The sequence below is a fragment of the Amphiura filiformis genome, chromosome 3 (assembly GCF_039555335.1).
Source record: "Amphiura filiformis chromosome 3, Afil_fr2py, whole genome shotgun sequence".
Taxonomy (NCBI): Eukaryota; Metazoa; Echinodermata; class Ophiuroidea; order Amphilepidida; family Amphiuridae; genus Amphiura; species Amphiura filiformis.
The window spans coordinates 59,983,662-59,998,939 of NC_092630.1; the positions used below are offsets into that span (position 1 = coordinate 59,983,662).

The 15,278-nt window shown below is 38.0% G+C and overlaps 1 protein-coding gene across 1 annotated transcript; it reads left to right on the forward strand.

Moving 5' to 3' along the window:
• The first annotated feature begins 2,181 nt into the window (after positions 1-2,181).
• Positions 2,182-9,383, forward strand: LOC140148851 (ragulator complex protein LAMTOR5-like). Its single transcript, XM_072170938.1, has 4 exons — positions 2,182-2,359; positions 5,481-5,542; positions 5,705-5,822; positions 7,235-9,383. Exons 1-4 carry the CDS (start codon positions 2,325-2,327, stop codon positions 7,296-7,298), a joined length of 279 nt encoding a protein of 92 aa, XP_072027039.1. The 5' UTR covers positions 2,182-2,324; the 3' UTR covers positions 7,299-9,383.
• The last annotated feature ends 5,895 nt before the right edge of the window (positions 9,384-15,278 follow it).

Sequence of the window (15,278 nt, forward strand, 5' to 3'; positions counted from 1 at the left end):
AACTTCTTTGACTCCCACTCACATTAGGTACAAAACTTTTCCGGTTCTGGACAAGGAGCTACTAGGGTTAGGGTTATATGGGTTAGGTTTAATGCAAGGTTAAAGGTCGCTAAGGATATAGCGTATATAGGGCAATTTGAAAATTTAGCAAATCATATTTAAAACAGCTTGTGCCCCGGCATCAGGCCCAGTCAGTAGCGCCAGCCAGCGGGGGGGGGGGGGGCAGAGTGCCCCCCTGAAAAAAAAATGAAAGAAAAAAGTGCCCCTCTGACAAAAAAAAATAAAAGGGAAAATCAGGAGGGCAAAGGAAAAGAAAAGGGGCAAGGAGCCCTTTTCTACCGAAATTCAGCCCGAAAATACACAATTTTTCCGCGCTACGCGCGCATATTGCAAAGATTAAGCCCTTTCCATCCTGATAAAGGGCGAAAATAGTGTAAAATACCAATTTTTTGCGCGCTACGCACGCACATCGTCCCAATAAAGCCTTTTGTCTCTATGTATTGTATGATGCAACAGTAATTTTTTTCGTCTGTGCCCCAAAATTTTTATTTTGCCCCCCCTGACCAAAAAAGCTGGCTACGCCCCTGGGCCCAGTGCCCCTCCCATCCCGTGATCATCAGTGGTTGCCCCCTCCGATTACTCACGTCAGCTGCCCCATGATATCTAACACTAAACGTTTTTAAAATGTTTTAAACATGCAATTATTTTGGGTTTTGGTTTTGATAAAGACGTTTAACGAGTCAAGGCCTACATTTAAAATGTTGCCAAAAATGTTATGTATATAGGCCTAATATTATTTTGTTGCAAACATTTTTGCTAAATATTTCGTCAACACTATAGGCCCTAATACTAAGTAAATTTTCAAAAACTGTTTTAGAATGTTATGAAAACGTTTTATATCCTTTATGTAGGCCTAACTCGTTATAACCCGACGTTTTAATATAGGCCCATATTTGAGCCTATAAACGTTTCATGGCAACCATTTCAATAATACTAGACTTCTCCGTAGTCCACTTGCCCATTTTGCATACTCTGGCTATTACATGTAGGCCTAAGCATAAAACTCTGATTTATATTGATTTGTGTGCAACTGATAGATTTTCACATCTGTATCTGATCTTTTCAGTCACCGCACTCCCTCTGTTTGTTAGCTTCCCAAGTGGACTACTGACTTTGCCTTGCAGTTAAGATTTTTAACACGGGACTCTATGGAGAGTTAGGCCAATTTCTGGCCTAACTAAAATTGGCCATGATGTAATGCATCTTTAAATGGATCTGCCTTGTGATTGGTCCCCTATATCTCGCTATGGTTTAAATCTTCCGGGCCCGCGCCATTACCATTATAGGGCCTACTACACCGTACACAATTATCTGTGGTATTTGCGGCGCTTTTGTGTTGACGCGAAAGTTAATCTCTCATCAAACATCTAGCGCGTCTCGTACTATACCATGCTTAGTATACTTGTGGTTAATGGATTGATAAACCAAGTATGCTTGACAGTGTGTTTTTAGAGAGCAAAGTCCCGGGGTAAAGTTCTGCTTAAAATTCAAAGTCCATAGTCGGATTTTCAGGGTTCGCTATCAATAAACGGGTAGATTCCAAAATCAGAATTGTTCAGTATTAAAGCGAGCCATTATAATTATGCAAGATAATGTTGCATTCAATTACTTTTATTGTCACTAATCATCTGATATTTTTAACTCTTTATGACCATTTTACTATTGAATACTTTAATTTTAATAAACATCAGTATAATTTTGAGTTCAACGAAATGGGTTCATCATGACTAATAATAAGATATTTTTAATAAAATTCGACTATGGCATAGTATACAATAATACTAGCTTTTGCGAATATTAAAAGTCGAAAACTTTTTTCGATTATTAATTTGTGAAAAACATTCAATAGTACATCCATAATGAAGGGCGCCCTCAACAAAGTATGATTATAACTTGATTGTATATGTTTTGTGCAATTGCAGCCTTAGATCTTTCAATTTTGACTCAAGTACATAAATAAATAGGTATTGATGCATACAGATAAACAATAATACTCTCTATCAATATATTGATCTGTTCAAATCAAAGATAACAATTCTGTGTGATGAAGGTGTAACTGTTTCCCATTTCCTTAATCGTATGCAAAAAAGTATTAAAACCCAATCCATCGAATCGATCGGTCGGTCATGTTTATGATTATCATTATCACATTCACCGGTGATTAAATCATGTGTTTTTGAGTCATAAGCTTTCACTTGTTCATCTGTTATATAAGCACCTTTAATTAAAGTTTGACGAGAGGAAACAAAATCGTCTGTGAGGAAATGGAAGATCCACTGGAAAGTCATCTTGAAGAGACGTAAGCTGCTGATCGACTTGTACTTGTCAGTTTTTGAGTCTCTAGAAATTTTAAAATTTAAGCTTACTGAGCTGAACTGGTTATAATATTGATCAGTACACTAGCTATTCAATCAAGGCTAGCATATAATCTCAAGTATAAAATCTCTGAAGTATAAAATACTTCAAAGTTCCCACACCTACATTGTTAGCTATTGTTCAACAAATCCATGGATTCCTGCACTGCATGACTGGGATCCCTGGTCTTGGAGGTATACGTCGAACAACTGAATACATGCACAACGTACGGACCAATATATTTTTGTAAACATTTTAGGCCTATAACAAAATGTATATTTTCGTACAATTGTACAACTATCGCTTCTACCCTATGACCTATAAAAGTTACCTGTTATCAAAGTGTCCGCAAAAAACTGGTCATCGCAAACTTCTTTGATGCTGAAAAGTCACGATATTCACGCAGGGACAGGCCGAAAACCTTACCTCGATCGTAAAATCCAGCCCATGCATGTCATAAATAATTCATTATTGTATTGTGTAAATGTCACTGATTGTGTCGACGTATTGTTATTGCACCTGTTACAGCAGAAGTCATGCTGAATTTATACTCGATCGCTGGATCACCATGTGAATTCGCTTATTAAAAAAAAAAAAAAAACCTCTACGACCAGGTTGTTAAGCATCGAGCACGCTGACTGGCTTAGCAAATATCCAATTATTTTTGTAAACCAATCAGGTTAGACGTATTTTACTGGCGGGTCACATTAATTCATACCGTAAAAAGGCCGTCGCCTTCATTGATTGGCTAACGATTGCGATGAATGGTGTTTGCAACCAATCACAAAACGGGTTACAAATAAATAAGGCGCCCATCGGAAATTTTGTGTGACGTCATGCCACGAGGTAGCCTGAGGCTTCGCTTTTCTGCTAGCTTTAAAGCGAGCGAGTGGTATAAAGTCAGTTTCACAGCTGTGATTTATGGAGCATATCATAAAATCTCTGAGCACATACACAGCGGATTTGACAGATAAAAATGACATTTGCAATTCTGAGCAACGGGATTCCATGAAATTGAAGATTATGTAAGTTATTCTACAGGATCGGTAATAATTAACAGCTGGTCTGCAGTATTTGAAGTGCATATTGAAGTTTGTAAGTTTGTGACTTCGTCGTTATGTGCAATAGATATTACAGGAAGCTTAAATTGGCACGCTTTCCTGCAATTTGTCTGTCGCTTACGAAAGTTAAATGGAGTTCAGGGCACGTCACACCGAGTGTGACGTGACCTCGCTGGGCATACCCTGGAGGCATGAATTTAAATTGCTTGCTGACATCGTGATGTTCAACGTCAGGTCAGGAAAGGAAAAGTGACATGTCAACTTTTCATTTACACTTGATCAGGAACTTGAACAGGAACTTGGCTGCCTTATGCCCCCATAATACTTTCCTGCCGCTACAGCAAGCGGCATGACATATCAACCAATGCCTTGATTGTGTCCGTTTGTCTGCAATGCGTGTGCGTCAGCCGCGGCATGGTAGTATGAAACCAGCATTACACTTACAGTTCTTGAACCCGAGTGTACATGTAGGGGGGGGGGCACTGACATTTTTTGTAGGGGCGATGATCCTCATCTTTTGTGTTAGACTACCAGGCATAGCTATGGTAGGGACTAAATTATTACTTTCGCATTAAGATTTACTTTTGCTTCAAGGTTAAACAGTTGTCAAACACTTTGAAGTCAAGGACAAGGTTTAATGTATTGGAAGGAGGACTTCAATAAATGAGGCAAATTATGGGGTAAAAAACAAGGTTAAAACAACTTTTTGAAAACGAGTGATAACAGCTATTCTGCCAGGAAGTTTTTGTCTCCAAAAACAATAAAAAAATTACCGGAAAAGCAAAAAACATACCTTCGTAAAATCAGCATCACTTCCGTCACATAAAAAGATCAGATGAGTGGAAACTGGAAAGTGACAAAGAATTTGTGAAATGAGGGAATTTTTTAAAGAAAAGTCCATCCGTTTTTCGAGAAATTCGCCATCTTGGATAATATGCAGAATTACGTCACACAGTAAAAACCTGTCAAACACACTTGAAAATGCTTCATCAGCAAGCGTAAATCATTGTCAAAAAGAGCGTACATCAAGTGCTCATACTACGCGAAGTGTTGGAGTTTCTGAGTGGCGTTTGCATCACCGGTAGGCGGTTTTGCATTCAGCTTTTTTACGTCAAAAATTGTGATTAAAACGTGGCTTTTGAAACAAAATAAAGCTTGTTCGAAGAAATAAAAGGTATGGTTGTATTGCTAAAAACATGTTTAACCTTGATGCGAAAGTTTAATTTTATAAATTCGTAATTTTAACCTTATATAGCTCGGGCGGTCTAAAAGAAAAGATCGCCTTTGTAGGGGTGTGCCGCGGCCAGTTTCGAACACAATCAGTAGGTATTCACTCTAAAGCCAAACCTGCATATTGCAATACGGCGATCACACAAAATTATCAGAAACTTTGGCTGGTTATCAGTTGTAGTTCTCGTCTATGTAATCGGCAATTGGAGCCCACAAAACGTGGTGCATAAATATTATGACATCGCCCCATCGGGATTTGATGCAAATTTTACGGTGCAATAAATTAGTCATATAGAAAGGACTTTTCAAGAAATGTCCTATTGAAGTTCGTCCCAGCCCTCCACCCCACCTTTTTCTGACACTAGTAATGATTTTTACCAACTTCAGTACTCATAGCTCATAAATTCTTTTTCTGAACAGATATTGCTAGAGCATAAAATAAGGGTTCTGAAGGGCACCCATTTCAAGGCAATTTTGAAAGGGCACATCAAGGCAACTGGTAGGGGCACCGAAGGCAAATTGCATTGAATTCCAGAAATCTGCTTTCCTTTTATTTATCATCCAAAGTTGGCTTTTTTTTTTCATTGTACAATTTCTGCCTGGTAGATCGAGCTGGGCCAGCTCAGTAAACGCTGTCTGGGGAACAATTTGAACAATTTTGTTTTATTTTACTTCAAATTTGGGAAAGTAACTGTATTTTATTATTTTAACTTTAAAACATAAAATAGTAACATTTTTGATGGGTGGCAATATTTTTTTGTTTTATCATTTCAGATTGAATAACCCTGGTGTTGTAGGAGTTCTTTGTACTGACAAGCAAGGCTTGTGTCTAACAGGTAGGTCATACTACTAACAGGTAGGTCATACTACTTGACAGTCACTCATACAAATATTAGGGAATCTAACATTTTTGTTATTGTTGCCATCATTATATTAACATCATATATAATTGTGTTTTTGGTGTATTCATGTGAGGTTATTCCGTTCTTCTGTTTCAGCCAAAGGTACAGCATCCCCGGACTCTGCAGGTCTAGTGTCTGCCATAGCTCAACAAGCATCACAATTACTACCTGACAACAACTCAGCACCTGTTATATGTATAGAATCAGATAAAGGGTAGGTGTGTTCCAGTCTCGGGGTGGGGGGTGTTGGACTTGAATATGATAGTGGCGTGCCTGTGCCCACCAGCGTATGAAATAGGGGTCTATCAGTGTAGAAATTTTCAGAAAAATGGGGATCATTCGGTGTTGGCAATGTCAAAAATGGGGTGATTTTGTATGGGAGCGCCCAAAATTTCACATCATTAACAATCAAAAATAGCTTTTTACCCAATTTGACAGTACAAAATAGACAAAACTCATTTATTATTTTCAAAATGCACATGAAGCGTGCCAAAATTTCAATTTTGAGGACTAAATTGTTCAAAAAAGGGGGTCATTCAGTGTAGGCTACTTAAAAAAATGGGGTCATTGGGTGTAGGATTTGCCAAAAATAACGGTCTTTTCATGGGCACATGATGTATGTCAATATGGGAGTGCTCCCCTCAGAGCTCCAATGGTATACATACCTAATAGTGGGAGGCAACAGTAGCGTATCCAGGATTTTAGTGTGAGGAGGCAAAGCCAAATTTTCATCCCCATTTGTAAATGTTTTGTCACATTTTTAGTCATTTTAACAACACATACTCTTTGCCATCCCCATTTTATCCCTGCAAAATTTATGTGGGAGAAATTTGCCCTCCCCCTGGCCACCCTCCTGGGAGAAAGTTTGCTTCTGGCTGCCTCAAAAGACTGGGACAAATCACAAAATTGACCAAAACTTGTGGTGTTCGTCTTACTTTTGACCTATTTTAGGCCACAGTTATCCTCATTTTGGCCCACATTAGCATTAAAATTGGAAGATTCAAGTCATTTTGGTAGAAAAAGTGAGACAATGTAAATTTTCTGGGAAATTTTGCCAATTATATCACTTGTGTGCTCTAACAATGGAGAAGCCAGCTTTTTGACACCAGAATTTGTGAGTGTTTCTTTCAGTGGCTTAAAAATGCGGAAATGTTTTTGCATAGTTTGCCGACTTTGCCTCCACATAAAAATCAAGTGTTTTGAAATATTACAAAGAAAACCTACAACAACAAGATTTAAAATAAAATAAAAAATTACTGGCAAAAAACTCTTAGAAGTCAGAAGTGCCACATGAAAATCTTGTTAAAGGTGTGCTACTGCATCGCCATTTTTCCGCATCAAAATTGTGATTTTGGTATCAGAAGAAAGCTTGTATTTTTCTCTCATTACCACCAGTAAAATTTAACACAATGATATGTTTTATTTAGATGATGTGAACAAAAAAGTGGTGAAAAGTGGTCACTGCCATCAGAAATATTATTTTACTATCCTATGGGGCATTGATTATTTTAATGGTAGGTCTCAATGTAAGATAGAAACAGAATCAAAAAGTCTGCTCATCCAACTTTAATGTTATCATGAAGTACTAAATAACCCTTTCTTACATTTTGTATTTTCATTTGACAGAAATGTAATGATCAAGACACACGAGGACATCACAATGGCAATACACAAGATGCCAACATATTAGCCAGTTGCCTTGCTTGCCAGAACTATAGACTGTAAAACAGCAATATCAGAATATGAAGTTGTGATTTGCACTAATATGTTTTTCTGGAAAGAACAAGGAATATTATGTGCATACTGCATAGGGTCAAGATATTCACCTTACAAAATATAAAGTTCTTCAAATTAGTCGGCATCAGGGGTGAAAATAAACAGGCTACTGGCCTAGTTTCAGTTGAGAATGAAAATCTTAATTCCAAACTGCACTTTTTGCCCTGAACAATAGGGGCTATACAGTATATATTAAGATCCCCAGGATTTGTCAGAAAATTGTAACTACTCAGGATTTGCCAGAAAATAGGAAATGGTGAACCAAAATGGGGTTTCTCTGCAATTTGAGGTCATAATTTGAACTGTAGCATTAGATATAATGAGTTAAACTATTATAATAATGAAAAGTGAGTCCTGTTTAGCCTAAAATGAGTCCTGACTAAATTCAGGGGAACCAGGACTCACTATCCTCTCAAACTGAGTGCTGGTGGAAAAGCTATTATTTTCACCCTTGGTACTTTTGTATCAGTAAAATTCAGTCATAGGCTAAGTGCTGACTGATCTGAATACCCAGCAAACACAAAACGTTTTTATAACATTTTATGGGTTATATTTTGGGTTTTGGTTTTGGCAAAAACGTTCTAATAACATTAAATGCAAGGTATTATAAAGGTCATGAAAACGTTTTTTGCATCAAAAATCACTACAACAATATTTTTAAAATGTTGTCAAAATGTCAATTGTGCAATATTTGGCAATCGTTTTTGCCAAGTATTTTGCAGTAATGTTTTTGAATGTTATGAAAACACTTTATACCATTTATATAACCCAGCACTTTTTCTGGTAACCTTTTTACATTTTTTCGAATAATGTCGAATGCTGGGTATGTGCCCTGTACCAGTTGTGGATTGTAAGAAGTGTTCAAATTTGTTTACTTTTCAAAAATATTTGTTTCATTTATCAATTTATATTTATTGTAATCATGAGGAAACAACAAAAACACTGATTTTGTTTTAGTATTTTATTTTCAAGAAGAGGATATTTAAAAAATAAAATGTATATTGTCTTACACAGTAAATATATATATCTAGGGAAAAATCGGATATAACTTCAACTGCTGGTATGGAATGAAGTCTGAATGTTTCACCATTTATCATTTACTAAGTTACAAGTAATGTACTGAGCTAACAACTGAGTAATACGGCGCAACAATACATGCTACTCCGCATCACACCCAGACGATTATGTACTGCTTCACGTCATGCGTCACCTTGGCGATGGCTGGCTCACAAAGGTCCACCACAAAAACGAGAAAGGATGGAAGATATGTTAGGATTTGGTGGGTTTGATTATTTTGGGATTGTATTGATTCGGTATTTGATATTCAATTCATGTCTACTTTTAAATGATAAATTTGTTATTAATCCCCTCATTCAATACAAAAAACATCACTGACCCTTCAGAAGGGGTAAAACAGCCACCAATCCAAAGCGTATCAATTTGTCATAGGCATGTGTGTAAATATATATGCATAGTTAATTAGCCGTAGACCTCATTAGATATGACATCAAGTCATTGCATGAACACACATGAGATAACCAATAAAAAAGTTGAATTCGAAAGTAAGCAAACCAAAATACCAGCTAAGAGGTTGTACCAGTGGATGCATCTTGTGTGTATTAACAAACCATCATTTTAAAAAACATGGGTTACTAGCAAAATAATCTGAGAAGATATTTTGGATTTTATTTTAAATAGCTGCCCTGTGAACATCTGGCAATTACACGCATATTGTACTGTATTTTTTACACATGGCAGCTATTGCACTTCACCCACTTCTGGCACTGAGCAATCGATATACTGATGTTTCCATCTCTGGAAAGAAATGGGAGAGGGCAAGGTCATAAACAGAGGCAAGTGATGAATTTATATTGGGAAAGGAGTGATGCCAATAGCATTGTGTTGTATACTTTGAAAATTTGAATTGTATTGTATAATGAAAACTGTAAAATAAAATTCAATTGAGGCCAAAAGAATAAAATAAGTTTTGTAGTAAAAATGTACATAATAATTGTGAATTGTCTTAATTATTGGAGATTTATCATATTAGTATTATACAAACTAACACATCACGTCCAATAAATCATCTTATTATCAAATCTTAGTTGGATTTGACAGAAATCAAGTCTACATTAATGCTCATTTGGTAAATGCTTGTGTGGAGTGTGTGGTTTTATAGCTATATATAGCTATATATATATATATATATATATATGTGCAGACCTCTAGGTTAATTGAATTATATCAAATATTTCTACACATTTGAAAAGTATGCTTGTTATTCCATCTAAAACTAGAGAAGATGAGAAGAAATCATTCTCTGTTCTATCTGATAATATTCTTTAAATATTTGCAGTTGTTAGGTGAACAAGGCATGTAGGGAACCACCTCAACTGTTTTTCAGTAAAATAATCAATGATACTCTACAATGCTTAACCTTGCAGAAGTCTGTCATCACTTTGTTTCTGACATGACTGTATCTCCACTGTCTATTGCGACTACTTGATGATTGTACGTGAATTAATCTGTTTTGGGACTAATTGGTATATACACCACATTTCGCCATACTGCATCTTAGAAACGCTTGCTGTTAGAATAAGAAAATTTTTAATGCTAATTTATTGCACATTCTAGGGAAGCGTGGTTACCGTTTTGAAATAACCGAGTGAGAGGGTTTTCAAGAAAATATTTTTCCTGTCAAAACTGAAGCATCTGTATAAAAGAAAATATGAATATTAACTGCACATCATATATAACGATTCGTGATACCCAATTGCGGCACATTTGATGTCGTTTATGAGGCAGAGAATTTTATTTCAATTTTATATACGCCAAAATATTTTTTTAATTGAGCGAGAATGACGATAGAAAAACCCTTGAAAATTCCATGTAAAAATGACATTAGACCCTACCAATGATTACTGTTTCGTTTTTATGGTAATCTAATCTTTTATTTCCTGAAATAAAATTAGGGGTCTAATGTGGATTTATTGTATAAATGATGAAAACATCGACGTGTATACAAGAAACTACAAGAAAAATGGTAGGCCACGCCACACCGACATACTTTTGCCAACGGCGAGCATGTGCGAGTCAAAATCGATATAATGTATGAAAAAACTATTGTGCGTAGGCTCATTTATTGAATATAGAACACGCAGTTATCAACAATTGAGCGCTATTAATACACATTAATGTTTTTAAACAAATAAAATTCCAAAATATGGTACGTTTTCTGTCTTTGCTTGTCACATGGTATGTTGAAGTAATGAAGTTGCGATTTTCATCATGATGCGATCAAGCCCTTACGGCCGAGCGGTCTAAGGCGCTGGTTTTATGTCAATACTGTATAGTACTGCTCAGTGCAGCGTGGGTTCGAACCCCGCCGGCGCCTCTGCCAAAATTAATTTAATTTTTAATTTTTTTTATATTTCATATTATGTTAGGGAAATGTGGCTGGGAGAATGTATGTATATGGCGAAGAGTGGTGTGATTGGTATAGTAGTGGTATTTGCGATCTGAGTTGAGCATCAGGTGGTTCTCAATTATTATTATAAGCTATTATATTTGTTTTTGTTTACGTATCCTGGATATTTGCTTTTGGTTGACTAAACATGCATTATTTAAAAAATAATTCATTATAAGTAGGCTCATGTTGTTTATGATTTCAACTCAGGGGTCGCGTAACGGGAGGGGGGTCATGGGGCAAGGTGCACAATTTTAAATTTTGATCCCCAATTTTTTATTTTTGGCTGCTTAAGGGGTCATCAATGACCCCCTAATTTTAGACCTAACGCAATCCCTGTTTCAGCTAAAATATTTATTGTAATGCTGCTACATGACAATATGATTTCCATATATCAACATAAAAATATATACAATGAACTTGACGAAACAAATGTGAGACGAATTTACATACATTCATATTCGTTCCCGATACTTGTAAAGTTTATAACAAGATTTCTTACATGCCTCTAAATCAAGCCCTATCTGGCTGCAAAAAATTGTTTTATGCTTGTTACAAATGAAAATATGAGGGTGTATATCCTAGACAGCCCTCAGCCAGTAAGGTGCTGTCCCGCCACTGGCCATCTGTTCCACTGGATGCGTGGGACTTTGGGTACCTCCCGACAAATGGACAGTAACTCTGGCACCAAACGACAAAGAAAACCTTAAGAAAAAAACAGCACTCATGCTCGGGTGCTGGAATGTTCGCACAATGACGACTGGCTTATTCAAGCATCAGCGACATAAGGAAGACTGCCCTTATCAACAACGAGCTCCTTCGCCTTCAGGTTGATATTGCTGCCCTCGAAGAGACACATTTGGCTGACTCTGGCTGCTTGAAAGAAAGTGATTATACTTTCTATTGGCAAGTAAGAAAGAAGAGGAAACTCGTGAGTATGGAGTAGGTTTTTCTGTTAAGAACACTCTCACTGATTCAGTTGAACTTGGTAGTACCGACACTGAACGGCTCCTTTCCCTACGTCTTAACACCTCCGAAAGTCAGATGGACCTGTGAACCTGCTAAGTGTCTATGCTCCCACCCTCATCATGGCTTGTTCAGACATCAAAGATGAGTTCTACAGCCAACTGGACAGCCTTATCAAAGAGTCTCCAATACAAGAACCTTTAATCATACTGATTATGATGCACAGCCCACCTGTCTTGGACACTTTGGAGTTAGAAAGATCAATGACAATGGCCAACGTCTTCTGGAAGTGTGCTCCTACTACAACATTTGCATCACCAATACCTTCTTCAGCACCAAACCCTACCACAGAGTTTACTGGAGACACCCAAGATCTAAACATTGGCATCAACTGGATCTCATCATCACCAGACGGCCACCTCTCGAGAACTTTCTTGTTTAAGAACATACCATAGTGTAGACTGCGACACTGACCACTCACTTGTCTGTTCAAAATTCAGGCTGCTCCCCAAGAAGTTCCACCAATCAAGACAGCAAGCAAAGCCTCGTGTGGATGTCACAATGACTGCCCACAAAGATATGTAACCAGCTTCAACCCCTTGCTGGCAACTTCTCTGTCCACGAATACTAACTACTCTAATTCCACTGTACAGTGGGATCACATAAAGACGGTCACTCATTCGGCTGCTCTCTCTGTCTACATTCGGCAAAAAGGAAGGAGGCCAAAGCAACGATTGGTATCCAGTGTATGATGAGATACTCAAACCACTCATATTAAAGGTCAAGCGCATGGCACTGAAAGACCATAAAGATTCTCCATCGGACAAGTCACTGCAGACCTTGCAAACAACTAGAAAGGATGTCCAAAAGATGGTCAGACAATGCACAAACGAGTATTGGCTAGACCTCAGTGCCAAGATCCAGCAAGCTTCTGATTCCAGGAACATTAAAAGGAATGTACGATGGCATCAAGAAAGCAGTTGGCCCGACCGTACTGAAAACAGCCCATCTAAAGTCAACATCAGGTTACATAATCACAGACAAGATCAAACAGATGGAGAGATGGGTCACTCTCATAAATAAAGGTTCTAAAAAGGTTCTAAAGTTGTCCTCTCAGGAGAACCCTTTGAGGTTCTCTAAAGAACGAACCAAAAATGCTTCTAAAACCGTCAAAAATGGCCCCCAAAATGTGATACAGAACCGTTTTTGGTTCTTTAGAGATCATTTAAGGGTTCTCCAAAATTAAATGAAGCTTTTTGAGAGGTCAAGAGGGAGGGTTCTCCTGAGAGGACAAAAAAGGTTCTATTTTAACCTTTATTTTTTTAGAGTGTAGCGCATTTCTCGGAGCTGTATTCCGGGGAGAACATAGTTCACCAGTCCGCCCTTGACGCTAACGAGCGTTTCCCAATGAAGCCCCACCAGGATGATCTTCCAACCATCGAAGAATTGGACAAAGCATTAGACAAGTAACCACCAGGCAAGGACAGCATACCTGCAGGAGTCATCAAATGCGGAAAGACTACTTTGTTGGAACCACTCCACCGTCAGTGCTGGGAAGAGGGGGGTTCCGCTCCAAGAGATAAGCAATTGACATGATCTTCTCACTACGGCAACTGCAAGAAAAATGCAGAGAGCAGCAACAACCCCTTTACCTGGCATTCATTGATTTGACTGAAGCGTTTGTTCTTGTTGGCAGGGACGGTCTATTCAAGATGCTTCCACAGATTAGCTGTCCACCCAAACTACTCAGCATAATTTGTTCTTTCCATGATGGGATGATGAGTACTGTCCAGTTTGATGGCTCAATGTCTGAAGAATTTGGTGTCAAAAGTGGAGTAAAGCAAGGCTGCGTACGTACTCGTACCAACACTGTTTGGCATTTTATTTGCACTGCTGCTACTCAAGCACGCCTTCAAGTCATCCACAGAGGGAGTATACCTTCACTCACATCTGACGGTAAATTCTTTAACATTGCACTTCTGAAAGTATTTCACTTGAGATGTCTACGCCGCATTCTTGGAATCTCCTGGAAAGACAAGGTCACAAACAATGAAGTCATGTCCAAGTCATGTCCAAGACGGGTATCCCATCAATGTATACGCTATTACGTCAACGTCGCCTTCGATGGCTAGGACATGTGAGTCAAATGGAAGATGGTCGCATTCCCAAGGATCTCCCCTACGGAGAACTGTCTTCAGGACACAGAAAGGGTCGACGACTACTCCGTTTCAAGGATGTCTGTAAACGGACATGAAAGCACATGACATGAACTGGATCACCTGGGAATCTACTGCTAATGACAGAAAAAAATTGGAAGCAACATCTCTCTGTTGGCCTGAAAAGGGGAGAAGACCTCATCCAGAAAGCTGCTGATGACAAGCAAGGCGGCAGGCGCAAAGCCAGTCACTGTAAAACATCCAAATAAACCCAACCAGACGCATCAGTATTCACATGCCAGGCAGGGCTGCAATACAATCTGCAAGTCTGGGGTGTCGCATTGGTCCATTACACAAGACGATGCTCCTCAACCACCTCAGACAGCGCTACTCCATAGTCTGCGAATACTGACGGATGCCAACAACAAAACGTTTTTACCAAAGTCAAAACTCAAAATATGACCCATTTTTGACAAATGTGTTTGCTAGGTAGGTTGGTTAAATTTACAGTAAAATTTATAAATAAGACAAAGGTTAATTAAATTTAAAGTAAAAATTAATTACATATCGACTGCTTAGTAGGCTTAGTACCAGAAGTAGGTAAGTGCAATAGCTGCCCTGTGAACATGTGACAACTTACACACAGTATATTATACACATCTACTCATCTACACAAAATGGCAGCTATATTGCACTTACCCACTTCTGGCACTGAGCAGTCGATATCCTCAAGTCAGTATGCAATACGTGGTCACTGCCAAGCCTGGTAGATCGCAGATGACTATATGATGTTAATGACAGATGCATCACTACACTCTCATATAATTAATGCAACTATTTTCAATGTTTCTATGTCTGCTGCCCTGGATTTTACCTATAATTCCATAGATGTTTTAAATTAACGAAAGTTGGTACATGATGGGCAAATAATATCTTAATGATCCTGGTATCGCCTCACACTTTATACTCAAGAACTCTATTTTCGAATTTGCACATATTAGTTACGTATTTGAGGATAGAGTCCAAAGCTATCGTTTTTTCGGTAGGCCTATAGATCTTTTGCAGCGCATGTTAAATATTCTGTTGATATTTTAAATTTGGACAAACGTTATGAGTCAACTGTATCCATTAGGAAACGAATTTGGAGAAAACCTTCTGTTAATAAAATACTATGCTGAGCCACCAGCCTGGGTGGCTTACGCTCCAGTAATTTCAGATGATTGAGCTCAGTAATACATCAAAGAATGTCTTCCAATTCATGAAAACAAATAGATAATCAACTTATCGGATTAAAAACTATAGAGGG

What these genes read in the sequence shown, in the direction of transcription:
- LOC140148851 (XM_072170938.1), top strand. Translation starts at nt 2,325, where the DNA reads ATGGAAGATCCACTGGAAAGTCATCTTGAAGAGAC. An exon ending in GAAAGTCATCTTGAAGAGAC is followed by an intron (nt 2,360 to 5,480) that starts GTAAGCTGCTGA and finishes TTATCATTTCAG; the next exon opens with ATTGAATAACCCTGGTGTTG. An exon ending in TGTATAGAATCAGATAAAGG is followed by an intron (nt 5,823 to 7,234) that starts GTAGGTGTGTTC and finishes TTCATTTGACAG; the next exon opens with AAATGTAATGATCAAGACAC.